General features: G+C 31.4%; 3 protein-coding genes across 5 annotated transcripts; all 3 read left to right on the forward strand.

Moving 5' to 3' along the window:
- Positions 1-5,481: 5,481 nt before the first annotated feature.
- On the forward strand, positions 5,482-8,190 carry LOC133698381 (transcription termination factor MTERF5, chloroplastic-like). Of its 2 annotated transcripts, none has more exons than XM_062121280.1 (2): positions 5,482-6,711; positions 7,836-8,190. In XM_062121280.1, exon 1 carries the CDS (start codon positions 5,610-5,612, stop codon positions 6,702-6,704), a length of 1,095 nt encoding a protein of 364 aa, XP_061977264.1. In that variant the 5' UTR covers positions 5,482-5,609; the 3' UTR covers positions 6,705-6,711; positions 7,836-8,190. The 2 variants fall into 2 exon arrangements, with proteins under 2 accessions (XP_061977264.1, XP_061977265.1); XM_062121281.1 differs by having other exon boundaries at positions 7,840-8,190.
- Positions 8,191-11,230: 3,040 nt separating this feature from the next.
- On the forward strand, positions 11,231-13,092 carry LOC133699016 (serine/threonine-protein kinase-like protein At5g23170). Its single transcript, XM_062122136.1, has one exon. The coding sequence runs from the start codon at positions 11,543-11,545 to the stop codon at positions 12,626-12,628; it is 1,086 nt and encodes a 361-aa protein (XP_061978120.1). The 5' UTR covers positions 11,231-11,542; the 3' UTR covers positions 12,629-13,092.
- Positions 13,093-14,660: 1,568 nt separating this feature from the next.
- Positions 14,661-19,469, forward strand: LOC133699640 (zinc finger transcription factor YY1). Of its 2 annotated transcripts, none has more exons than XM_062122979.1 (6): positions 14,661-14,910; positions 15,184-15,242; positions 15,573-15,772; positions 16,798-16,887; positions 17,807-17,950; positions 18,824-19,469. In XM_062122979.1, exons 1-6 carry the CDS (start codon positions 14,804-14,806, stop codon positions 19,367-19,369), a joined length of 1,146 nt encoding a protein of 381 aa, XP_061978963.1. In that variant the 5' UTR covers positions 14,661-14,803; the 3' UTR covers positions 19,370-19,469. The 2 variants fall into 2 exon arrangements, with proteins under 2 accessions (XP_061978963.1, XP_061978965.1); XM_062122981.1 differs by having other exon boundaries at positions 14,895-14,910; positions 15,412-15,772.
- The last annotated feature ends 5,522 nt before the right edge of the window (positions 19,470-24,991 follow it).

The raw sequence follows: 24,991 nt of genomic DNA on the forward strand, positions 1-24,991 counted from the left end.
TTTAATATGATTTGTACATTTTGGATCGTTTTGATGTGCTGATATTAAAAATAATTTTTAAAAAATGAAAAAACATCATTGGCATGCATTTTGACACGAAAAGTTATTTGAAAAGCACCCGCAATCACACTGCCAAACACTACTTTCATGTGTGTTTGGAACTCGGTTTTCAACAAATTGATTTTTTTTATTAATATATATATATATATATAAATTGTTTTGTCAAAAATAATTTTTTAAAAATAACCGATACTATACTCTTAAATAACCCCACTATTTACATGCAAATCTTTTAATCATATCTATATGTTTTGAATACGTAAATACCCTTTGAAACTCCACTGGGAGGTTATTTGTCAAGAGATATCTATGACAAGATGCCATCATGCACTAATCTACAAATCTTAAACTGTTAATATACTTTTGTTATGCTTATCATCATAAGCCCTAAAATTTCCCATATGAAGAAAGGAATCAAATACAAGAATTTGTGATTATAGATTATGAGTTGTTTTTCCATGCATGCACTAGCTAGTCTATATTTTTGTAATTCTTTTAACAATTATATAATGTTTTCATGCATTAAAATTAAATACTTTTCAAATCACATTTTGAATTAAATTATCTACATTCAAACTAATATATTTATGAAAAACTTCTTTCTCGCAACTCTAAAATTATACAGTAAACATACATGATTACACATTTTATATTTTGAAGCTATACTTAAAAATAGTAATTAAAACAATTTGTTTTATATTTTTATTTATTCTTCACATTAGCACGTTAAACCATTCAAAAACACGAAAAAAATAATTTAATGTTTTTTTATACAGTAGACGTACATGATTACATATTTTATATTTGAAGCTATACCTTAAAAAAAATAAAAAATGTTTTTTTTAGATTTCTATTACTCTTACATCAAAATCATTCAAAAACACTAAAAGAATCAATTTAATGTTTTTTCAAATAGAAATCATTTTAAAAAACAAGTTGTAAAGCAAAAATAAATATCCGACTTCCCTAATCGGATAAAATTATAATGTTAAATGGCAAATTCAAGCCATTTATCTTTACAAATTGGATCTAACTTCAAACCAATGGATGACACCCTTGCCTATCATGTATATTTTTTTTTTTGAATAGTTTTTTTTGTCTCCTTTTAATATGATAATGTCCCTTTTATATGAGAGAACGAGAAACCAATTTTGAAAAATCCCCCAAGTGGTCCTAAAAAAATATATATGGCAAAGTACATTTTTGTCCACTCATGTTTAGGGCCGGCCACTTTAAACCTTTACCATGTGCCCAAATCATTTTAGCCGTCGATGTTTATATTTCTTTGATGGGATGGGATCTTTGAACTTTTTATATATTGTTTAATTAATTAATTAATTAATTTTGAGAGCACTAATCAGCCAGCTCATTCCAACTGGACCCACTTTATTAAAAAGCTACTACTTAACTAAACAGATAATTATCTAACATAATTAAATCAAATAATCTCATAATAATATAACCATATCTTTGTCCCATCATCTTGCCAATGTTTAATCCAATCAAAGATCTATGAGCGGTGGTACAGAGTGATAGGCATATAAAAAAACTCTCTAAGTTGCCGAAACTTGAAGAAAGCAAAAATAAATAAAAAATAACTGAAACTCAAGTATTTATAAAGTTTCTAGCCACTATACAAATTATATTAGGAACCTAAACTGTGCACAAACTTAGTGCCTAAATAAATCTCGTTTAATATTTCTTTGCTGTTCAAAATTAATTCATTATAAATATGAACTAATTGAGTTGAAAATAGCTTGGAAAGGATACTATGTCGATAAATTTACCTAAACAATAGTATCAAGTTCGATCAATTTAAATAATATGTTCTGAAACTCTAATTGACCTAAAATATTACCACAATATATTTTTATATTTTTATCATCTTCCTATAAAAATTGAGCTCGATTTAATATACGATTTGAAAAATATATCTGATCTCGTAAAACTAATCAATAAATATTTTAAGATAAAATTCAGACTTGACTTGATTCGTATCAAGATTGCCTTTACTTGTATGGGTGTGGGTATTTTATTTTTATCAAGAAGATTGCAATATCTTGTAGAAATTATTTCATTCATTGAAATTTGTTTATTTTACAAAGAAAAGATTTGGAATTAAATATCTTAAAAAACTAAATAAATTACTCAGTACATTTAAAATATTCGAGAAAGCTTATGGTGCTTCATTTGTTTCCCAATTTCATCAAAGTGTCATCTTCTTTCTTTCTTTGTTTATTTTTGCTTTTTATTTATTTTTCAAAAAAACTCTCACTCTAAATAATAAAATTAAAAGTTTAATAAAAAATCTAACAAAAATAAATAAATGTTACATCATATTCCAAAATGATGGTGTCTCAGGACTGTCAGATATTTTCAGCCTCCACGTGGTCTCCTTCTTTGAAATGAGTGGTCTGTCGCTGTGTACAGCCTGAATTTGCTAGAATTTGTACAGTGCCCCCTTTGAATTTTCAGTACTGAAATCCTCATTTCTTTCTGTATCCCTCAATTTCCCCTTTTGACCTTTGACCCTGAGTTTATTTCCTCCTTGCCAGAAATGTAAATACAAGAAATACAAATAGCTGCAAATTAGGACTTAAAAAAAGAGAGAGAGTTAGCCATGACTTAGTCCCTGTGGTTTATAAAAAAAAATAAATTAATCCTTGTAGTACAAGTAAATACAAGAATGTAAGATAAACAAGAAGATTAAGTAATAAATGAATTTTTAAAAATAGGGATTAGATGTATTGTTTCTAAAATCACGTGAGCTAATTGATTAATTCTGTTAAACTACAGGGACTAAATTATAATTACCTTGAAGCTTCATCTCTCCCTCGCTCTTAATTATATATATAAAAAAAACATCTTAATTTCAGTCCCTTATGAAGGATAAGATTTTGAAAAATAAAAGGGCTTTGTATTATTATACTTTTACCCTTGGATTTTGGTGGATTGCTTTGACCCATAAACAGAAACTTTCAGGCATCCTTGTCAGCATTGCTTCGGCTTTCAAACGCACTCAGCTAAATTTTGTGGTACAGTTCAGTGATGGAGGACCTGCTGCGTTTTCATGGGGGTATTTTAGAATTCCAACGCAATTTGAAAATTTTCTTAGAAAAATATAAGAGAAATAATATATTTTTGAAACATTCTAGAATAACAGTTCTTTCAAAATTATGTATCTTTTTATTTGATTAGCATGTATAAATTTTTTTTATGAAGATTCGATAATTAAAAAATGAGATTTAAAATCAGAATTAGACAAGCCATTATATATAATTAATTATGACTTTATTTGGTGTTTTTCAAAAATATATCTAGAATTATTTTATTTGTTTTTTTTTGACATTATATTTTGAATCTTATCTATTTACAAAAGTAACATATCTTGAAATATAATTAAATGATATATGCAGTTGTGTACAAAAATGAATTCTGAAATACCATTATCATTTTAAATTATAGATGATATTCTTAAATTATTGCAATGTTAAACACATAATTAGAAAGTCTATAATACCCTTTACACGTAATTTTTTTTTGAATCGTCCATGAAGTATTTAGAAAAATATTAAATGAGTGGTTGATAGAATTTAATTTTGGTGGGTACAAGAGGAAGGTTAGCCATTCCAAAATTTTGAACGAGTCAAATTGCGCCCATGACATCTACGTTTTATACCTTATACCAAGATTGAAACTTTGAGGTATTTAAATAATGAAAATCACAAAATAAGATGAAAAATTGACACAAATCCCATCATCTTAAAATTTCTCTTGATAGCTATATCTTTGGCAAATCAAACGTTTCAGCTGCCGTATATAATGGCTTTCATATAATACAAGGAGAATACCATGGCAATGGACCTTGAAGATCACCATGAACAAGCAAGCGTAGCAAAGTAGGGTTAGGGCACAATGTTTTGCCCTAAATGGCCTAGACCATTCAGCATGAATAGAGAGTGCTTTGTTGTAGACAATGCCTCAGTCCATGAGCAGCCCAATGGTGGTGGTGAAGGGCAGAAGGCCAGTAGCTTTTCACCAAGACTTCTTTTTAACGAAAGGTTATGGACCTCTATTCTTTTCCTTGAAGGTATTTTGAGCACTTAATTAGAATATTTCACCATGTTTTTTTTTTTTTAAGATTAACATGAGTGTTTGTACTTGTTTTGCGCACACCTCGACTAATCCTATAACTCCTGAAATTAACGGCCATGTAAGTCTCCAGTGACATTGAGATTTGTGAAACTTGAACTGGTGACCGACCTCTAGGAAGCAAACTCAGGACTTGACCAGTTGAACTACACTACTCATGGTTATATTTCATAATATTTAAAAAGTAATAAAGTTATTTGTTTTTTTAATAAAATAAAAATTATTTTTTTTAATTACTTTATTTTATAGGTATTTTTGAAATTTTAATGGTTGAGTACTTTTGATTTTTTTTTTATGTCTTGAATATGCTTTTTTTTCTTCTAGATTTTAATGGTAGAACGTTTTCATTTTTTATTTTTATAGCTTAAACATATTTAAATTTATTATTATTATAGCAAGCATGATGGCAAATAATTCTCATTTTCTTTTGTATACATTTCTCAAATACTTTTGAAAAGTTTAATTAAGGACTGAGCATCACGTGCATATCACAAGATCCTCTTCTCCACATAAAATAGGTGCCAAATGGCTACCAATTTTCTCACCAATTCTCTTGAGAACTGATATTATTAAAATTTATAAATATTTTGGATAATTATATAAATATTCAATTCATTTAAGTTTATTCAAGAACTACACACTGGTTCATTCAATAAGACTCTCCCTAAAATTTTTATTTTATTTCTCTATTTATATATTATTTTTCTTTTTACATTCACCGATTTAAGTATTGAAGGTCGACAAAGAATTTGTTTTTATAGTAACAACCATACTCAAAGACAAACAACTTCATCACTATACGATCGAAATGCATGACCAAAATAAATAAATAAATAAATAAATATTGAATTTACATGTTGATAAGATACCGACAATGAGATACGAAACTAGTTTTGTACTATTGAGACTTTAGTGCACACATGCATGTAGAAAACCTATTATTATCGGACTTCTCATAAAATAAGTATTCTCTACAATATACAAGTTGAAATAATAAATTTTTATATTTATTAGCATATTGAACCGTGTTCTGCAGCATATTAGTAATAATTTTTTTAAAATATAAAATAAATATAAAAAATATAAAAAATATTTTAGAAATATATTTTGAAGTGTGTTTTGTTTGGAAATATATTAAAATAATATATTTTTTATTTTTTAAAAATATTTTGAAAATTCTTTTTAATTATTTATTTGTTAAAATATATTATTTAATCAATTTTGTTTTAAAACTAATAGTTTAAGCTGGATTGCTGATTATAATAACCCTATCGGATCCGGGACAGTGATAGCCTCACCTCAATGAACATGTGGCCGTTGCTGCGCTGATTGCCGAAAACCCTAACGAAAACCCTTTCTCTCTGAGCAATTTGGGAACGGCCACCAATATTATAGCCATGAGGAGAAACCTTCTGCTTTCTCTGATTCAAAAACGTTTCTTGCAAACATCTTCATCGTCATTTACTGTTCAATTCCTTGTCAACTCTTGTGGGCTTCCTCTACAATCTGCCCTCTCAGTTTCCAAAAAGTTCCAAATCGATGAAAATAACCTCCATAAGCCCCAATCTGTCATCCAATTCTTGAAATCTAACGACTTTAAGGATACCCACATCGCTAAAACGATCGAGAAGTGGCCTGCTGTCCTACATTCCAGAACAGAAGATACTCTCAAGCCTAAGTTTGACTTCTTCATAAAAAATGGTTTTGCGGGTCATCTTCTGCCCCAGCTTATTGTATCAAACCCGGACGTTTTGAGAAGGCATCTGGGCTCTCATATTAAGCCATTTTTTGAGTTTTTGAAGCCTTTTTATGCCAGTAACGAGGAAGTTGTAGAAGCTATTATGCGTGCTCCATGGTTGTTGTCGATTCCTTTAAATGGTGATATGCAGTTAAATACCGATTTCCTGATAAAAGAGGGAGTGTCCATCGATAGAATAGCAAAACTGATGCAGTGGCAACCAAGGGTTATGGGGCAGAAGCATGATAAGATGGTTTATGCGGTGGCTGCTACTAAAAAATTGGGCGTTCAACCAGGGGATAGTATGTTTGTACGTGTTCTTGCCGTGCTGGTTATAGTGTCTGAATCAACCTGGAGGAAGAGAATTGAGGTGATGAAAAGTATGGGTTGGAGTGAAGGTGAGGTTTTGTGTGCCTTTAAGCGATTCCCCCCGCTATTAACTTGTTCAGAGGAGAAAATCAGGGGCGCAATGGATTTTTTCTTTAATACCATGGAATTGGGACGGCAATCTTTAATTACCTATCCCTATTTTATTGGTTTCTCAATTGATAAAAGAGTTCGTCCAAGGTACAATGTTATGAAGGTTTTGGAGTCGAGAAAGCTAATTGAAGGAGATTGGAATATTGCTACTCCGCTAACAATCAGCGAGAAGAAGTTCTTGCTGAATTATGTTACCAAATATGCGGACAAAGCTCCAGACTTATTGCAGATATATGGCGGTACTGACAAGTCAAAAAGAACTCACAGTTTATGAAAAGAAAGTAAGTATTGCTTCTGCAATGCACAGCGTAATAGTACTCTTAACTTGCTTCAGAAGTAGTTTGTCTGTGTGCTCGGATCAATTTATGTTTCTGATTTTATTGTTCAGTTTTTTCTTTTTGGAGTCCATGAAGCTGATTAATGGGACTAACATTTTGAGTTTGCTTGGCAATAAGTGAGAATAAATACTTGGATAACTACCAATGATTGTCGGTTTATTGGAGATATAAGATGGTACCAGCTAGAGTAAACGATAGTAACTTCATGGAAGAGAGTTCCCTTGTGTAATGCACATCATCAGAGTCGTGTAAATTGCTTCAGTGACTGTTTTTTTCTGTCTTCATATTCCAGTCTGTATTTCTCAGTTTGTTGAATGAGCACTATATGTACATTTGGTTCTTACTGTCATCTCATGGTGATCTCCTACCTCTATCATTTGATTTTGACTTTTGCTGGAGTTCGACCTATTGTTTCAACGCACTACACTTATATGGGAACATAGAAAACAACCACTGCATTGTTAAGATTGATAAAATGATTCTGTCAAGTTACCATCTTATGAAGGTTTTGGAGTCGAATAAACTGGTTAAAGAGAAAAGAAACTTTCCCATTTGCTAAAAACACGAGAAGAAAGTTTCGAAGAATTATATTATTAAGTTTATGGATAATGTCCATTGCTTGTTCGGGATGTGTGGTGTACCAGCAACGTTAAATGGATTGCCAAAGGAGCAATTTACTTTTGAAATGTACCATACAATGGCCTTCTAAAATTACCTCTAGAGTTACTTTTGCTTTCTTGGGTTTCATTCTATTTTGGTTAATTGATTTTTGGATATGACAAGTAATACAAGTTCATTTTCTGATCATTTTGGGCATTCGACTCTTAGAAGTTTTCTCTTGATCGTTTGTTTTTCTGTCATCAATTTTATTTCTTTGTCAATCTTTCGGCCTGTGCTACATTTTCCACTGGATGTTTGAATTCGTTGCATTTATGCTGCAATCTTTTCTTTTTCGAGAATCATTTATGCAATACCTTAGAAGGCATTCTTAATTTTAAAGTTTCAAGCATAGGATTAACTGCATTTAAGATTTTAGAAACGCTCTCTCTCTCACTCTATCAATCTAGACAGATTGTGCGAGCTCTGCAAGTCATGTCTTCCAAATGTTAGGAGTCGTGTTGCTGCTGGTTTGTGCACCAATACGGAAAAGGCTTACAGCTGGTGAGCATGCTTGAAGTTCTGCATAAATTGGGATTTTCACTTGTCTCGGTGGGAGAATTTTCCGACCATTTTGCTAGGGACCTGGTGGTGCTAGCCCTACCTGGTGCTCATGGGTGCGCTCAGAAAGGGGTGGTTTGACTGGGCAGAGCGTATGGAGATGATGATGGTTGGCTGTCTCTGGCATTCCTGTCTTCTCTTCTACCATCACTTGCCCCTTGTAAACATATAAAGTCTAATTGAAACTCATCTTTGGTGAGGTAACGCCGCCAAATCTAAGTCAAATTAGGAATCAAAATAATAAATAAAGACAATTTCAAGAAAATAAAACAAAAAAACTTAACCTCAGATAACCATCTTTTAAATAGTGACCATTATAAGAAATGAAAATCAAAATCCCTAAACATGTAGAAAAAATAAAAATAAAAACTGAATAGGAAAATAATAAAATTAACAAAAATAATACATTTTAGGCTTTTTTTTTAAGGCTTTTGAGTCGACAAAGTCACTCTTATTGCACATAATTCAAAGATCAAATCAAAAGTTAAGATTATTCAAAAATCAAATCAAAAGTTAAGATTATTTCTATTAAATAAGTTGTTTGACATGACCTCTTTTCTTGGATTTAAATTTATTATTCAAAAATATATTTGTTAGATTTTTTTTATATGGTTATTTACAACAAATTCGTATTTGATAGTTCGTAACCTCCAACATTAGAAGACCATATGTTAGATTGTTCATATATGTTGGATCAATTACATGAAGGAACTAAGAAAAGAAAACTTAAAGTCCTAAGTGTTTTATGGTGACACAGCGAGTGAAAACATTGTGAATTTGCGCAATGTATTTATTTTTAACTGAATATTTTTAAAATATTATTGATGGTTTTATTAACAGATTAAGTTTATCAGTATATTTCAGAGAATTGAGAAATAATTACTACAAATATTATTGTTACTGTTTAATCATGGCGGTTTAATTCGGTTGATATATATATAAAAATTACTACTGAAATTACATACTGTTTTTTGTTGTTGGTGATATGTCATATTCATTGAGGAATATACCAACAAAATAAAGTGATTTTTTTTTGTTTGGTGTGCTTATTCCATTTGTAAATCTATTTGTAATTATATTACCGATAAAATTACATAGAAAACAGGAATCACTAGGGAGATTTTTTTCAACGAGCAATAACTTTTTGTGAGCCCATTGGTAAAATCATCTAAATAGATATAATGTCTAACTATCAGTGAAATATAATATTCCATCGGTAAATTTAAAAATTCTAGTTGTGGAAAATTCTAGTTGTGGTTCCTAATCAGTTCTTAATTTGAAAGGATTATCTTTAGAAAATAAGAATTTAGACATAATGTCTAACTATTAGTGAAATATAATATTCTATCGGTAAATTTAAAAATTCTAGTTGTGGTTCCTAATTAGTTCTTAATTTGAAAGGATTATCTTTAGAAAATAAGAATTCTTTGCATTGTTGATTTTAGAAGAGAATGAAATTGTTTCAAATGATTATAATGAGCTTGTTCAGCCATTGCTGAAAGAATTTGAAGATGTTGTTTTTGACGAGATTCCTCTGAGTGCCATTTATGGGACAAATTCAGCACCATGGACACCTTGTTCCCGGAGTTAGGCTACCTACAGATTGAATTAGGGAGAGTTGATGGTTATGAGACTAACAAGGGAGAGCATGGGGCATTGTGCTATACCAGCCCTAAGTGCTGGATTTGAACTTGGTTGCATCTTGTGGCCAAATTGGTTAAATCTAAGTAGTTTAATGTTATATCGGTTCTTAATTTTGTAAAAAAAAACTTGGTTTGATTTCTTGCAAAGAAAAATAAAAGTGAGGATCAAAATTTACAAATGAACCTTCATTAAAAAACAAATTTTTTTTTGGTCATTTTTTTTAGTCCAGCCTTAATTGTTTTTTTTTATTAGTGATTCGACTTGTTGATTTATTTCTTATTATTTTTTTGTTAAATTATTGCAGTTTTAAAATAATTTCTTGACATTGAGTTGGTTCTTAATCTTATAAAAGAAAATTTAATTTTATTGGTTGTGAAAAATACCTATCATAAAATAAAATGAAATATGATAGTTTTGCCTTAAAAACCAGACAATTCTCCCCTTAAAAATAATAGTTATATTTACATATTAATTAAAATTACCATAAATTAAGGATGGTTAAACTGATATTAGTATATTTCTCGAAAGATGTTGGCTTTAAATTAACTATAAATTAAAAGAAAAGGAAGTTTTATTATACTTTCTTTTACAAAATACTATTTATTAGAATAATGCTTTATTTTCTTTATTTTTTTCAATTAATATTTTTTTATTTAATTTTATTTTTTAATATTAGATTTTTTTTCTATTTAGTTATCACACTCTTATGACATGGATCCTAGGTTTGACGTGTTAATCTGGTTTGACGAGTTAACTCAGTTGACTCAAATTTTATTTTCTTTCAGTTTCATCCTTTAATATTGATTTGATTGAGAATTAAATTTCATGATTTGTTTTGTTTACTTTTCATTAGATTGTAATGATCTCATGACACGGGAATAATGCTTAACGAATTAACCTGAGTTAACTCGAGTTGTTTTATATATCTTTTATTTTGATTTTTTTTAAATTTTATCATTCAACATTGGATCGGTTGGGAATTAAGTTTCATAATTTATTTTAATTTGCTTTTTATGAGAATATCTTAGTCTTAAGATCAATGTCACGAGTTTTAGCATTTTAACCCTGATTAAAACATGTTTTTTTTATTTTCTTTCTAAGAGGTTATATTGGTCTCATTATCTGGGTCACGAGTCCTTCAACATTAGACTTGTTTTTTATTGGGTTATCTCTATCTCATGACCTAGGCTGCGAGTTGATTTTTTTAATTAATATTGTGTTTAACTGGAAATTAAGTTTCATGATTTTTTTTATCATTATGTTATCATGGTCGTATAATTCGGTAATAGTGCTTAATGGTTAACTCGTGTTAACTTAATTTATCTTTTATGTTATTTTTTTAATTAAGAATTTTATAAATTTTATTGTTTAATATTAGCCTTACATGAACGATTCAAAATTAAAATTTATAAATTTTTTTTATTTTTTTTAGGGTTATTTATTAGGAAAAGAAAGAAATAATATTTAAATATTTTATGACTTTTAAAAAAATTTAATTTGACCCGATAATACAGGCGAATCATCTAGCATCTTCTAAATAAATAAAATGAAAGAGGAGTGGTGGGGAACAAAACGACCGACGGGGTCTCATCCCTCGTCAGAAGCGTTTCTTTTAACTAGGACAGCACAGCTTTTGCTTTTCTCCAACTTTCTCTCTATCTCTTACTATCTTTTCCTTTCTTCAATAATTCTTTCATTATATTTTTTCTTTTCATGCCACCCAAAGCTCCCTTTATTCTCTGCCTTCTACATCACCTTTTCCTTTACATTTTCCAACTCCAGGAAGCCCCCACTTTCCCCTTCAACCAACCAGCTTGAGCCGGTAGTACTGGTTTTCTTTCTTTGTTTCACTTCAGTTTCTTTCAAACCTAGCAAGTACTTGTTAACGAAAAGAAAAGAACAAGAAAAATCGATGGTGGAGTTTGACTATAAGGAACTTGTAAAGGCAACTGGAAGCTTCTCTCCTTCAAGGCTCCTAGGAAAAGGAAGCCATGGATCAGTCTACAAGGGCACACTTGAAGAAAACAAGCTTGTTGCGATCAAGAAATCATCTGTTGGCAGTGACCATGTCTCTATTGACAACTCCAAGAAGCTTGAGAATGAAATATGTGTTTTATCCTCCCTACGTGAAAGTCCTTATGTCATCAACTTTCTTGGAACGACTCATGATGATGATCACTACTCAACTTGCAAGGAGAAGAACAGGCTTTTGGTTATGGAGTATATGCCTTACGGTTCTCTCCATGACTTGTTGCATGTTGATGCCACTCCACCATCATGGCCTAAACGAGTAGAAATTGCTATCCAAATCGCAAGGGCAATCCAATTCCTTCACGAGGGCAAGCCTTTGGTTATTCACAGAGACATTAAATCTGCTAATGTTTTGTTTGATTTAAATTGGAAGGCTAAGTTGGCGGATTTTGGACTTGCTGTGCTGCGCGTGGATTCATCATCAAGCCCTGATCACGAGACTCAACCGGCTGGCACTATTGGGTACTTGGATCCTTGTTACACCACACCTAGCAAACTAAGCACCAAGAATGATGTTTTCAGCTATGGAGTTGTTTTGTTAGAGATCGTTAGCTGTCAAAAAGCGATCGATGTTTCTAGGCTGCCGGCTTCAATAGTTGATTGGGCAGTGCCATTGATTGAGAAGCAAAGATTGATGGAAGTATGTGACGCGAGAATCGCATTGCCAACATTCATGGAGGGCACGATTAAGCACTTGTTATATGTAGCATCGCGTTGTGTCTCATGCAAGGAAGAAAACCGTCCATCAATTAGTGAAATTGTTATGGGGATGGATAAGAATTGCTTGGTTGGAAGAGTAAAAATCCCCAGGTGGACAAGTCTCATGAGGAGTGTGATGCTAATGAGAAGCCCCAGAAAGTTTCTTAAGCAATGGCAGGAGGAAAAATGTGATGATCTACACAGTAATATTTCAAAAGGGAAGGTATATTTATGGGAGATATGGGCTAATTATATCACACAAAACTGATACATCTTGGTCAAGGTTGGTTCAATCAACTAGACCAGTCAAGGGGCTGGCCGCACAGTTCTGTTTTTGGTTACACGACTGGTGTGTCTTTTAGTGAACAATCAACCTGCAGCGCATGTAGTCCAAGCAGAAGATTACCAAAAGTTGGTGCGCAAAGCTTACAGCAACAAAGGTTGGTTTGATGCCCTGTCATTCCATGGCGAAGTTACAAATATATATGTATGCTTCCACTTTCTTGTCGAATATCCTTTTATATTATACGTGTTCTATTGCATAGGTGGGGTGCACTCAATTATGTAATTATCATAAGGAACATGCTTGAGTGACCTAGCTTTTAATCTCAATTCTTGATCACATATTTTAATATGAAGTATTATTAGAACTTTAGGTTCGTGAATGTTTGATAACGTGATGTATAATGTTTCTTAATTGATAAAATATTAAAATGTTGTTTTTTTTATTAATTTTTTTAACACTAGCACATAAAATTATTGAAAAAACCTTAAAAAAACATTATTTTAATATTTTTTTAAGACACGAAACACTTAAAAAACAGAAACCATCGCAGTTACTTACGGCAGTAGAGTCAGTTGTCGATTGTTGATCAGCAGGTCACTCAATCACACACACAGACACAAGAGGCCTATTGGATTAGTGGTAACGTGCGCGCCAACAAGGAGGAGATTGGCAGTTCCATTCCTTGTACCACCATGTATTCTTTACTTCTTTTCCTTCGAAGTGAGCGAGTGCCCCATGTCCATGGCAGGCAGACAGACAAAAGCAACTTACAAAGATTTTGTTACAGCTAAACATGTTCCATAAAAGAAAAAAATGTTAACATCTACAGAGTCAATATGGAAGGATGAAGACAACCTGTTGAGGTTTTCATGATGGATGATACGGCAATTAATTCAATCTAAAAACTATTTCAATCCAAAAATCTAAATTATTAAATAAAATTTTAAAATATAATTTATATTATTCCTTTTTATAGTATCTATAGTTTCGAGATTTGAAAGACAGGGAATCCGCAAATGGTAAAGATGCAACTGTGGCTGTGAAGTTTCTCGAGGATTATTGTTTCAAAATACATGGTAATGCAAAAGGAGTAATCCTTTGCATGATCAAACAACTGGGTTTAGCCTTTTTTTTTCTCCTTTTTCGCACTTACCACTTACCATGCAGAATTCATAGCCACAAATGGACGACCTTGGCTAAGAGTTTTCGGGATTTTTGCACTATATAAGATGGGTTTAGCTGACAACTTCCATGGGTATCGGCTAAGGTTCTTTAATAGTACTGAATAGGCGTGCTGTCACATGAATTCATTGATTCTCCCGGTTATTCTTGACAAGGAGTTGGATTCACCTGTATATTTTGAGAGATCCAAGATGGATTTTACAACGTCCAGTATGTGGAGTCTCGGCAAGATCCATGGTTGTAGATACTGGTGGAAGTGTTGTTTTTGAATGAATCCATATCTGTGAGTGAAAAAACTCAGAAACTTGTAAGGCTGTGAACTTGTTTTTGTTTCTTACCCGTTTCGGAACGGCTTGTTTTTTTTAATTTTGATTTTTTATAATATTTTTAAATTGTTTTAATGTTCTTATGCTTGAATAAATTTTAAAAAATTAAAAAAATATTATTTTAATATATTTCTAAATAAATAATACTTCGAAAATCAACCACTATTATATTCACAATTTACCGCATTTTAAAAATCACTTTTAAAATATATTTGAGATTATGATAGCGATAACAATTTAAAATATTTTTTACTTAAAAATACATCAAAATAAATCAAAACACTAAAACATATTTTTTAGAATTTTAGGAAAAACAATTTGAAATTCAATGTGAAACACTCCCTTAAACCTAGCTTGGTTCATCTGAGATATGGACCGGCGGGGTTTCAATAAAATAAAATAAAATAGAAAGAACTTATTGTTTAGGGACTAATTGGACATCCCTGTCATATTCAGGGTACCGAGTTGTAGTTAACACATAGAAAGTCGATTAGGGAGTCATCCAACAAGACTCGGCTTTCCTTGAGAAACAGGGACACGGTCGAAGCTCTATCGTCCATGCATACTCCATATCTTCTCTCTATCTCCTAATCCCTAACCCTAACCCAAGATTTATTCAAATTATCTATTGCTGCCATTGAAGAAAAACATGGAGGCTCATCATCATCATCATCATCATCAGTTCACTCACAATATATTTGAGAGACGCCCCATTATCAGATCAAAGACTCCTGCTGTTAAATGGTTCAAAGAATGGTAATTCCTCTAATTCTCTTCTTTTTCTCAATTCCTGTCCGCTGTACAATTATATCTCTTTCTTTTCATTGTTATGCATTCTGGGTTTTTCAATTAGGAGCCAAAAGACTCGATTTTTATTATTTTTCTTGTTTACTGAATTCTTCTTTTCTTTTCTTATAGCTTTCTGTTTGGTTTCTTTGAAAACTTGGGTTAGGTGTTTCGTTTTTGGAACATGGGTTGATGAATTGTCCAATCCCAACAATCTGATCGATTCTGCTTCTGTTGTCTCAGGGTGCCTCAGGATGTGGTTGCAACTGGTGGAAGGTGTTCTCTTTTCAAATGGGTAACAGGTAAATTATACTAGTACATTTCCTTTTTAAGTGATCACATTTGTTGTTCTTAACAGAATATAATGTTTTTCTTTGTGCAAATCTATGGAGAATCATTAAATTTGCTCCATGTTTTATGTTTGAAGTATATGCCTTTGTCTTCTTTAATTAATATCACATTTCAATGCAGATGACGTAAGACTTGGCAATTAATTTGCTTAGCTGAGGTTTTGTTTTGTAGAGCCTTCTTGCTGTTATGGAAGAAGATAGAAGTTGTTGAGAGGTTTCTCAGTTGAATGAATTTTGATATGCTAATCCTACCTAACTATGTTCTTTGTTCTGTTACGTTAGAGAACCAATTAAATGCCTTGAAAGAGAAGGCAAAAGAGCCCCCAGCACCGGAGCCAGAACCAGAGCCTACTACTGAGGTTCTTTTCCTTTGCAGTTTTGAAGGGTGTGGTAAGACCTTTATCGATGCTGGTGCTTTGAGAAAGCATTCTCATATACATGGAGAGAGACAATATGTTTGTCACTATGAGGGATGCGGAAAGGTGCTCAACTTAAACTTTTTAGGTTTTATTTTGTTTGTTGAAGATATTATGTTTGTGTGGTGAAACCTTTGAGTGTTTGTATATATACTTTGCACTTTGAGAAGAGAAATAGTGATAAAATATCAACATCCTGAGGCATTTGAAATATTTAGGCAGCGAAGAGAGGCCACACTACACTTCTAATTCAAATCATAAAAGAACTGTTTTAAGTATTCTTGAGCAGCTGTGAAGTGGTGAAAAAATGAATGATAAGTAACATGGTTTTGGTGACTCTGGATTATTTATGCCTGTAGAAGCTACAACTACTGCTACCATGAAAGCCAGTACTGTTTACTTTCTTGGTTCAACATTTGTGTTCCTCATGATGAGGTCTCATTATGTTTTTGGAATGTCCCCATGAAGTTAATTTCTGTTAAGCTGAGAGGGAAAGCTTGAGAGAACACATTTCAGTTGGAATTTTGACAAATCATGTTGGAGGTCAACTACTTGCAACGTGACACTGAATTTCTTGTTATTTTTTTTTTGATTAACGTGAGTGTTCGGGTTAGCTTGCGCGCACCTCGACTAATCCCACGGGCCCTAAAGTTAACGACCATATAAGCCTCTAGTGGCCCTGGGGTTTGTGAGACTTGAACTGGTGACTTCTAAGGAGCAAACTTAAGGCATGACTAGTTGAGCTACACCCCTCAAGGTTCTCAATTTCTTGTTATTAATTTCATGGGTGCTGGAGAAATAATTAGAAAAGGTTGATAGTTGATGTCAAAAGCACATATCAGAAAGAGAAAATGGGGAAAACAAGAGTGCTCAAAGTTATTTGTTGTTGAAATTGTGAAATTAACCTACATATGCAGCATAGATTTCTGTAATGATTGAGCCTAATGCATCCTTAAGTGTAATTTTGTAGCAAAAAAGCTTTTTTTTCATTTTATTCTTAACATTCAAATGTTATAATTCTCTTAAACATTTTACTATTTCCTTTTTCTGAACTTGTATTATGGTGTTTAACTGTTGTATATATGCTGCAGAAATTTTTGGATAGTTCCAAGTTGAAAAGACACTTTTTAATTCATACAGGGGAAAGAGATTTCATATGTCCTCATGAAGGCTGTGGTAAGGTGATAAATCTATCCACTAACATTTTTCTTTTAATTAGTTGACACCTTGATGGTTAGATTGTTATGTTCTCTATAAATGATATTCATGTTTCTCGTGTGCGTAAATTAATTCTTCCATTTCTTACATTGAGGTTTCTTATTATTTTTCATTCTCATTTATCAATCAGTTTGTTGATTTTTCCAAATTCCACAATTAAAGTTTGAACCTGTATTTTAACCTCAGCAATTTGGAGGCATTTAAGTTGTAAAAAAACATTTTTTATGTCCAATTTCAGTTTTATTCTCCATATCGAGTTTTCATTTTCTAATGGAAAATTGGATATGCATCCACTTGTCAGAAAAAAAAAATCTAAAAATAAAAGACTCATCTTTGCATATTATTTTTAGTTGAGAAAGGAACAACTTAAAAAGGGAAACAGTGAAAAATATATTTACTGTGTTTCCCAAATTCAGGGAAACAATCATTTGGTGAAATGCTACATTTGTGCAAGAAATCCTGATTATGTTTTCGATGAGAATTTTTTTAGAAAAAAGTTCCCAATTTTTCATAACTTAACATGCCTTGGACAATTGGTTTGGAGGTTGGATGGGTCAAAGAACCTTTTTTTCTCCCTGTTTTTTATTTTATTTTTATTTTTTTAAGGGACAGGGAAGGGTTGGTTGATTGTTGCACTTGGCAGATGATTAGGAGGTTCAAAGAGAATGGTTGGTTCAAGTTATGCAGGAATCCAAGGCAGAAAACTGATGTGTTCACTATTCTAGGCTCTTGTGAGAGTTATCATCTGTGACAGATTGATGACTTGTTTTACATCATTGTATATCGTGTGCTTCTGATGGCTTCTTTACTTGTGTTGTGGTGGATTCATCACTTAATATTCAGGGCTGTACTTCTGTCTAATTTCGATTTTGGTTGATTCAGGCATTCTCCTTGGATTTCAACCTGAGATCTCACATGAAAACACATTCACAAGAAAACTATCATATCTGTCCATACCCAGAATGTGGAAAGAGATATGCTCATGAATACAAGCTGAAGAACCACATTGCATCTCATCATGAAAAGGTAAGTTCCAATCATTCACTTGTAATGCTCTTGGCATGCCATTCCACTGTTAAATAGTTGAGCTGTTTCTGCATCTATTCATTTACTTTCTTAATTGAAAGTCATTTAAAGCGGCTATCACAATATACTATGTACCACGATGCTCTTGGACAAATTGATGACATTTGCTTTTCTACTGTCTTGATTTTTGAAGTTATTTCTGATGTTTGTTGATGAAGGTACCTTGATGCATTGACTGTTAAATGTTATACCATATCTCTAGCATTTGTTGACATTGATTTTTTTAAATAAAGTACTTTTTGTATGCAAGATAAGGTAGAGATGACAAAACCTTGGATTTTGGAGTAAAAGTTGTAACACAATTTCAAATGCCCTAATGGCTTGGAGTCCTCAGAACTATACCGCATGCGATACAGATTGGATTGATTTAGATTATAGTTCGGGATTGATTCAACCTTGTGAGGAAATTTGATGGGTTATACTTGTAACCTGAGAACCAAGTATTTGGGAGGAATTTTGGAACAAATGGTGGGCTAGTAATGAATAAGTAGTGGAAATCTCGTCCCCATTGAAGTACTAATCTGAATAAAAAACTTTGCACCGAAAAGAATTTTGTTGCATTTTCAGTTTAAAGATGCAATTTGACACAAATCAATGTCATGTGGGTCTTACATGTTGGATTGCAACTCGTAATATGGCGTGAACATATTCTCTCTCTTTTCATGGAACCATCCACACTTTAAGGGCCAAGCCATCGCTTTCTTTTCCAGGCACCCATTCTATGGATGAAGTCACTGCTCAGACAGGGGACTTTTAGTGTATTACTTTAAATCTCCTGAAAATTTAGTTCTGATCCTCAGAATTTTTCTACAGAATCCGACTCCAGAAGTGGTGAAATATGCTACACCTCCAGAGAGGATACCTAAGAATGCCAAGACTCCCCCAGGGGTTTATGGCTCTGCATCATCAGATCGACCATACATTTGCCCTTATGAAGGGTGTGAAAAGGATTACATCCATGAATACAAGCTCAAACTCCATCTGAGAAGAGAGCATCCTGGCCACATGGCAGATGAGAATGCTGAGAATGCAACACCTAATGCTGACAATGAATTGGATGAAGCCAGTGATCAAGATGCTTATGGTGGAAAGCGTGTGAATGGGAAAAGTCAGAAACAGAGCAGGTCCAAGCCAAACTTGAAGATGCCTCCTGTAAAAATCAGACAACGGAAAGGCTCAAGTCCATCTCCTGCCACATTGAATGTAGTGAAAAAACCTTGGACAATTAAGGATGAGACTTATGAAGAAGAAGAAGAAGACAGTGAAGAAACCGAGGAAGAGGATCGTGACAATGCAGAGGATGGATGGAGGTATGGAGGAAACGAGGATGATGATGAAGAGACGGAGGATGAAGACTAGGGCACTTTGCTATCCTCTGGGGTTTGTGCTGCTTATAGTAGTTCTAAATAAAAATAAAAAAAATGCTAAAATTTAAATAAATACATAATTTTTTGGCCCATATTGCCTCTCTGCCCCCTCTACCCCCAACAGAAGTAGAAGTTATTTTTAAAAGAGTGATTAGAAATATGATAATTTTTTTATTTTAAAATATGTTAAAATAATATATTTATTTTTTAAAAAATTAAAATTATTTTTGATATCAGCATATAAAAATAATCTAAAAATAATATTATAAATATAATAATTTTTTTAAAAAATACAAAATATTTTTAAATATTTTTGAAAGTATTTTATGATCAATACTAAATACTGATTAAAAATCTTTTGTTTGTTTACTTGAACCTTATTTCATATATAAAAAATACTGGCTGCGTAAGTATTATACATGCTTCAAATACCCATCAATTTAACAAAAGAATGTGTGTGGTCAAATGCAGCTTGTTCTTTCGATTTCTTGATACTACCTTAGTGAGTTACGTAATTAAATCTCATCCTTTTTCATTAGTCAAATATCCCATAAATCAGCATGCCAACACGAGTTTATGTCTTCGCTTTTTTATTTAATGGGGGCATGAAAGGTACAAAATTCAAGCATCTCACGTCTTGCAATGAGGTATTGTTGGATAATTTATTTAAAAAAATATATCTTAATTAAAAATATATTAGAATAATATTTTTATTTTTTATTGATACCAAACTTTAGTACTAACTTTTTATCTTGGGTTGCAAACACCGACAATCAGTACCAAAATACCACTTCTTATCACCATTTCTTGGAAACCTGAATTAGGGCAATTAGCTATGGTTCAACTTCAACGGCAAGTGTTTCTTCTCTTCCAAGGGTTTTTAAATCCTGTCAAATGACAATTTCAACTTAAAAATTGAAGCTGTTGAATTACGTAATATTTATTCAGACAAGGCTTGTACATCATATCCTAACTTAGAACACAGAATGTTTATGCTACCAGCTGCAGTAAAAAACATTAAAGCTCAGAATACACTACAAGATTGCAGGCAGACTCTTTCTTTCATCTTGCCAGGGAAGCAAGGAATTATTCATTTTTCTTACATAATAATGAAAGCAGACAAGAAAACAAACAAGACAATGGAAGACTAATGCAATGTGCTGATCTAGCACTAGCTAGCTCATCACTTGCTATAACGTGCAGGACTCACAGGCCAAAACCAAATTTACTGCACATTAGCCCAAACCTTGAAAATCTTTCTTTCTGCTCTTATGCTGTATCTCACTCCATTCACTCCTTCTTCCCTCGTCAGAAAGATCTTATCACCCACTTTAAGGCCTTTGTCACGCACAAATTGAAGCCAGTCTCCAGTGATCACAGGTTTGGTATAACGATCATTTTCCCCACGAATGGAAAGCCTAAAGTTCCACTCGTTCTCAAGGGTATCTGTTGCTTCAAAGTACACAGCAGTTTCTCCTTCAGGCATTGGGAAAGCCCACAGACTAGAGGTCGGAAATGCCAAACGATATTCTATGTCAGTTTGGCTCAATTTCTTCTCCATGAGCACTTCCATTTCTAAGCAAGTATAGAATATAAGAAGTTATGCTAAAAGCTTTGTAAATCTTGATTGAGATATTGAGTTCGAGCTTGCCATGTATACATATATATAGAACTAGGGAAGCTGTGTGATGATGATGGTCTAGTGATTTACGAACTTTCAAGGTTCGTTATCGCATTTGTCTGGTTAACTTTCTGCCAGTTTTTGCACGAGAGACGGCCGATTTGAGCATGGCCTTTGATTTCTTCTTTACAGTATAAGATTTTAGTTTAAATTTTTAGATTGATAATATGTGACACATGAAGATTATGTCCATGAGATCATTGATAATACGGACCCACTAATCTTGGAAGGCTGGTGCGATAGCGGGACTACTTGAACTTTTATATATACTGTCAAGAGTTCGTTAGACAAGACAAAAGGGCTGTAGCCACTGCTTATCAAACTCGACATGCTTAGCCTGTCTCAAGAACTTTGAACCTTCAGTGATTAGTAGGATCATATAGATGTCAGAGACTTGGTAAAAAAGAAGCAATAGTTTTGTTTATTATTAGTTACGTATGAAAAGCAACATCAATTTAACATCTTTTATATAAAAAATATTAAAACTGATATTTTGAATTGATACGAGATCATGATCCTGGCCTGTTTAACAACCTTGCAATTTGGAATATGTTTTTTATTTAATTAAACAATTATAAAAATATACTTTGGCCTAAGAGCTAGCTCTTTTCAATGCTTTTTTTTTTTAACTAAAATTAATGCATTACAAAAACAAAATGTTTGACTTGAGATTTAAATTATTCTTTAATTTTTTCATGGCTATTAAATAATATTACAGATTTTTATAGGAATATAATTTTTTTTTTATGAATATTCAATGAAGATAAAACTTTTTTAAAAAATAAGCAGCAAAAAAATGTACTTCTTCTATTAAAATTTCATTTCCTTATTAATGCATATCTTTATTATCTTGAAAAAAAAATATTTTTTTAATTATAAGCACTACTTTTTTAAAAATATTAAAATAATATCTTGATATTTTATGCACGATTGAAGGTAAAAAAATATTGAATATTCACGAGCAATTTATTATTATTATTTTTTTGCATATTAAGGACATAGTAATTGAAAAAGAAATTGTTAACATTCTCATAAAAAAAACTATAATATTATTTAAGAACTATGAAAAAGCTGAACAATAATTTAACTATTATGTATTTTTTTATAGTGTATTTCAATCAAAATACAAAAAAATAAATATTGAAAATGAAACCAGCTAGCTTGCATAGGCTTTTTATTTATTTATTTATTGAAAATCATTTTGTAAATTGTTTTTGTACCGCCTTTGAAATGATCTGATCGTATGATGGTGCACAAATTTTTCTAAAATATTTTACAAGCTTTGTGTAGTTTTATAATGAGTTACCTCATTAATTAATTATAATCAACTAAAGTTCAGTTCATTATAATCAACTAACTAGTCATAATATTTGATACCGGAGACTCATAATATTGTGAATTTTTCCTGTTTGTACGTATTTCTATATATTCTATTTACATGTTGCAAAACACGTTACGATTCATGAAGGATTTGCTCAAGCAAAACATGATTGATCGGTAAGTTTTTTTAATTGCTTTCAGTCAAACATTTGATTTCTATAGCTATCCGCCGACAATTTGGTTAATTATACGTTCTGAAATGTTCATTAATTAATTTCCAATTAGCAAACCAGCCATTGAATATTAGTTTGTTTATATATATATATATATATATATATATATATATTCAAATAAAAAATATTTTAAAAAATAATTGAAAAATCAAGCTAAAATTTTAAACAAATTTACAGTATAATTATATTTAGTTATACCAAAGATTGGAGAGATAATATAGATTTCAAGTTAAACTAACTTGGCTATTTATTTCAAGCTTGTCCTTGTATTTTTATTTCTTTTAAATTTATCCAAATTAAACCAATTTAAGTTTTTTTCTTCAATTTATTTCTCAATTCAAAACTGCCTAAAAATTCCAAAACTTTATTTTTGCATGTGATATTCAATTATTAGTTCAATTTCAACCCCAATTATATATTTTTTGTATTTGTATTTTTTATAATAAAATGATTAAAATTAACTAAAATTACTAAAAAAACATATTTTTTGAATTTTTTTCTAATGTTTTCAAAATACATATAAAAATAAAAGGTCAAAAATCAAGTTATAACAACTTGGATTAAGAGCTGCATTATCGATCATAAAAACATGGTGCTTACATGGTGATTTCAATAACATTAATTCCAAATGCTTTTAATATCTTTTGGCTCAATTTCAATAACCATGATTTCAAAAACATGGCGCTTACTTGGATTAAGAGCTGCATTATCATAAATTAAAGAGCAGAGGTCGGAAATGCCAAACGACGTCAGTCTGGCTCAATTTCTTCCCCATGAGCACTTCCATTTCTAAGCAAGTATAGAATATAAGAAGTTATGCTAAGAGCTTTGTACGTAAATCTTGATTGAGATATCTATTGAGTTGGATCTCGCCATGTACGTATAAATATAGCTAGGGAAGCTGTCTGATGATGATGATGGTCTAGTGATTTACGAACTTCAAAGGGTCGTGATCGCACTTTTTAGCTAGATTTACGAACCTCAAAGGGTCAAGATGTTGCAAAACACGTTACGATTCATGCAGGATTTGCTTTCTTATATATATAGACTTGGTCAATATGCTAAAGCAATATTTATTCACATTCTAGCAATTAACCACTCTTTTGAACTCAATAGTTCTTTAATAAATAAATATTAGAAAAAAGAGAGTTTATGGTATAGTTTTTCAACAATGTATAATTTCATAATACAAACAAACAACCGAACCCCTTCAGGTCAGCCAGAAAAAGAAAAGAAGAGAAACAGCGGCGGCCCTACATGCATTTGACCTGCAGCTTCAGCCGCGCGCAACCACTTCGGGATTGAGTTCATTCGTTCATTAACAGTACTCATTTTCATGCCTAACGTACGAACTCCGCAGGTCAGAGATATTAGACTCGTACAATTTTGAACCTTCAGTGATTAGCAAGATCTTATATATAGACGTCAGAGGGTTGGTCGAAAAGAAGCAATAGTTTTGTTTATTACTAGTAACATACCTATATAAAGCCACCTCAATATAACATTATATATACATAAATTAAAGCAATAATTTTTTTTTTGATGAACTTGAGTTAAATTGGGTTGTCCCACGTAACTTAAATTATTCTTTAATTTTTCCATGGCTATTAAATAATATTATAGATTTTTATGGGTATATAAAAAAATACTTATGAATATTCAATGAAGATAAAACTTTTTTTAAAACAAAACAAGTAGAAAAAAATATTTTTTTTTCTATTAAAATTTCATTCCTTATCAACGTATATCTTTATTATTTTGAAAAAATCTTTTTTCTAATTATAAGCACTTCTTTTTCAAAAAATATTTAAATAATATCTCAATATTTTGTATATGATTGAAGGTAAGAAAATAATGAATTTTATAAAATCATGTCACAAAATTATTAAAAAAAAAACAAAAACCTTATTTCATTGAATATTCATGAGCAATTTATTATTTTATTTCTTTTGCATATTAGGTATATAGTAATTGAAAAACAAATTTTTAATATTCTCATAAAAACAACTATAATATTATTTAAGAACTATGAAAAACCTGAACAATAATTTAAATATCATGTCAAATATTTTTTTTATAATGTATTTCGATCAAAATACAAAAAATAAAATTTGAAAAAGGATTTAAGGTTTTATTATCATAGATTGACATAGAATTAAAAAACTTCAATGAGTTTTATCCTTATAAGTCAACTAAAAATTATAAAATATCGCTTCAAAAACAAATATTTTCATCTCATAAAATTTGTGGTTTTATTATCATAGATTGATATAAGATGAAAAAAAACTCCAACGGATTTTATCTTTAGAAATTGACCTATAAATGATAATAAAATTGCTTTGAAAAATATATTTTCAATTCATACATACTTGGTTGCTTT

The sequence above is a fragment of the Populus nigra genome, chromosome 7 (assembly GCF_951802175.1).
Source record: "Populus nigra chromosome 7, ddPopNigr1.1, whole genome shotgun sequence".
NCBI lineage: Eukaryota > Viridiplantae > Streptophyta > Magnoliopsida > Malpighiales > Salicaceae > Populus > Populus nigra.

Excerpts from the sequence above, each read along its gene's own strand:
- LOC133698381 (XM_062121280.1), top strand. The coding sequence starts at position 5,610 with ATGAGGAGAAACCTTCTGCTTTCTCTGATTCAAAAACGTTTCTTGCAA.
- LOC133699016 (XM_062122136.1), top strand. The coding sequence starts at position 11,543 with ATGGTGGAGTTTGACTATAAGGAACTTGTAAAGGCAACTGGAAGCTTC.
- LOC133699640 (XM_062122979.1), top strand. The coding sequence starts at position 14,804 with ATGGAGGCTCATCATCATCATCATCATCATCAGTTCACTCACAATATA. Across the intron at positions 15,243-15,572 it reads TCTTTTCAAATGGGTAACAG|AGAACCAATTAAATGCCTTG; the intron begins GTAAATTATACT and ends CTGTTACGTTAG. Across the intron at positions 17,951-18,823 it reads TTGCATCTCATCATGAAAAG|AATCCGACTCCAGAAGTGGT; the intron begins GTAAGTTCCAAT and ends ATTTTTCTACAG.